The sequence below is a fragment of the Cariama cristata genome, unplaced genomic scaffold (assembly GCF_000690535.1).
Source record: "Cariama cristata isolate BGI_N322 unplaced genomic scaffold, ASM69053v1 scaffold15614, whole genome shotgun sequence".
Lineage (NCBI taxonomy): Eukaryota > Metazoa > Chordata > Aves > Cariamiformes > Cariamidae > Cariama > Cariama cristata.
The window spans coordinates 14217-17027 of record NW_009612477.1 but is presented as its reverse complement, the minus strand read 5'-3'; the positions used below and the strand labels follow the sequence as shown (position 1 = coordinate 17027).

The window sequence follows — 2811 nt, the reverse complement described above, 5'->3', positions numbered from 1 at the left end:
TCCCAACAGGACACAGAGGAACGGACCTTCCCGTGCTCCCAGCCCTGCCTTCTGCTCTCTTACAAGGCAGACCACCACATAAACGAGCACCCAAACCCAGGTCAGATGAGAGCTCACTGCAGCATCAACTCAATTAACTCCTGCAAGCAACATCTCACCCTGACAAAAGCACAAGCTTTTCCTTCATTTCTTTTTTTTTTTTTGGTCATTTTTTGGGGGTGGTTGTTTGTTTTGTTTCCTTAGTTTTATTTTCCTCCCCTCCTGTGCTAAGCCAGGATTTCTGATATGCAGGGTTACACCAACAGCCCCAGTTATTAGCCTGCAATTTCACCCCCTCCCCATACAATTAGTAACACATACCTGCTTGATTGATTCAGCCACTAAGCACCCAACAATCATCTTCTCATTGGACACAAACAAGTATATTTTAGTCTTGGCTGGGCAGCTCAAAGAAACTTGCTTAAATCCTAATTCATTATCTACAATTTCTCGCACATCTTCTGCCTAAGAAAACAAAACAGAAGATAGGCACGTTCAGTACGAACACGCACATTCCTTGACTCCGCACAAAACCTGTCAGAAAGAGGGACTCATTCCCCCAACTAATCCTGTGTTTTCAGAAGGTCAGGCTTCACGATGCGGCCGTGAAACGCTTTGCAGCTTCCCACCACACCGGGGGCTCTCACTGCACACGCAGCTAGTCCGGCAAGGACATGTTTATGGGTTTTTTTCTCCCCCTAAAGAAAAAAATGGAGGCTCTTCAGAAGCAGATTTTAAACAAGGGTGCTTCCCCATTCCACAAGAGCCCTCTAACAGAGCAACTGTTTCCTCTAACTGTAGATAATATTAGAGAACAGGCTCTCACTTGTGTCTTCATCCCTCTACGCCTCTCACGGACTGCACCTGCCTCTCACCCCAGTCCTTGGGACGGAAAGGACTGGGCTATGTTGGCCATGTAAGAACAAGAGCTTCAGCGCAGGGGTAGGATGTGTCAGGGTGGGTGTCCACAGCAACCCGGATTGCTGCCACAACCCCACTCGGCTCTCCTGTTCGCCCCGTGCGCTGGCGAGCGATGTATGATCACGCACTGAGGTAGTTCCGGGAGCTAAGCCAGCAGAAAGCTAATCTACAACATAAACCCCAAAATAAACAAACATGTACCTTCTTGACAGCATATTTCGGGTCATCTGGAAGAATCAATACAATTTTCCCATCCCAGAACTCTGCCACAACCCGTTCTTTCTTCCAACCCTGCCACAGAGGGGGAAAAAAACCCAAACAAACAATGTTAGTGGTCTAGCAAGAGAGAGGAAGTGATTCAGTGCAGACTCTGGCAGACGAAGCTGTAATCTGAACCACTTCAGCTTTCAGGAATAAAGTAAGTCACATTCATCAAACCGATGAAGGCAGACAGTTGCTGGAACTGCCCAGCTTACCCTTGAACCTCCCCTCTGGATGACAAAACGTCTGCCTGCAGCTGTCTCAACTTTCTACCTGGATATCGCACATCATTTCACCACCCATCTTCTTCAGCTGAGCCGCGAGCGCAGCTATCGCCTTACCACATATCTGAGTCCCTCGAGGAATCTCTCGTGGTGCTGGATGTGCTGGGCTTCATCCTCCGGGCTAGCGGCCGTGTAGATCATGCCGCATGACTTGCAAACTATAGCACCAAAATGCTTCTGCCCAGCGTCCTAGTGAGAAACAGAACCAGCTAAGCACTCTCAAAACCATGTTCAGTTTAAAGAATGAGGTTGAAAATTGGTTCTAGTAACAATCATCAAAGATTCAAGTATTTGTTTTCATTTGAATTTGTGAAGAGGAGGACAAGCTTTTGCTTATTTGCAGAATATTTGGAACTACACAGCATAAGTTATCCAGGGAACATAATGAATGCACGATTTGGAACGAGCCTTGAAATAGATGAGCAACACCTTCACTGAGGAAACAATGTAAAAGAACACCACAAAAAAACCCCAAGCCACACACAAAGGAAAACTCTGTATAGTCTTTTCATCAGTTACCTAAAAATCACCTCATTTTTATCTCTGTCCATACACAGGGAGGGGAAGGACCTGAGTGCCAGTTGTGCAAGCAAACAGCAGATTGCTCTCTAAGTAGTGAGGTGAAGCAAAGCCTAGTTTGTTAAGGACCCATCTTGTTTCCCTGCACTGGCTGCTACTGCAGCAGCTGCTTTCCCTTCCCCACGTCCCAGTTTGGGCTTCCCCCCGTGTCACAGCACCCACAGTCTGTCCCGCGTGGGCCCAGCAGTTCGACACACAGCCAAGGCACGCCAGGCAGGGTCAGAGCTCGTGGCCGGCCAGCCACTCGTGTTCAGGGTAGCACTGACTGCTGAGCACACACTGCTGCGTTCCTCTCAGCACAGGCACTCATCTGGGTTTCTCCCTTCCACGGGGACCAGTATTCAAAACACTCAAATATTTGTTATCTGTGAGGTCTCAAATTTACAGAAATCATGCAAACGACCCAAAAGGTGCTAGAAAGGGCAGATCAGCAGACCAGACTGATCACATAAGCCCTGTTCCCTCAGGAAACAGGCTTGAAAACGTCTGCGTCACCAAGTGAGAACAAATAGTTTACTAAAAAATTACTCATTGCTGAGGGCGTGTTTTCTGGAAACCCATATGCGTGATGGCTACACGACACAGGAGCCTCAGTAACAGCGTTTGGCCTCCTCCTGCTCCAAGATCAGTACTCCACACTGAAGGGCAACAGCAGGAAGGCAGACGTGGAGCTTCCAAGGAGGGACCCGCGCGTTAACAGAGCCAGCTCCGTTCGGGCTCAGCCCTC

General features: G+C 48.4%; 1 protein-coding gene across 1 annotated transcript in view; it reads right to left on the bottom strand.

Moving 5' to 3' along the window:
• ESCO2 (establishment of sister chromatid cohesion N-acetyltransferase 2) overlaps positions 1 to 2811 on the bottom strand; it is a 17270-nt gene that overhangs the window by 1536 nt on the left and 12923 nt on the right. The window contains exons 4-6 of the mRNA XM_009698661.1: positions 1563 to 1694; positions 1162 to 1251; positions 361 to 504 (exon numbers count right to left, since the gene is read on the bottom strand). Coding sequence (XP_009696963.1) covers positions 361 to 504; positions 1162 to 1251; positions 1563 to 1694 — 366 coding nt within the window. The remainder of the gene's footprint in view (positions 1 to 360; positions 505 to 1161; positions 1252 to 1562; positions 1695 to 2811) is intronic.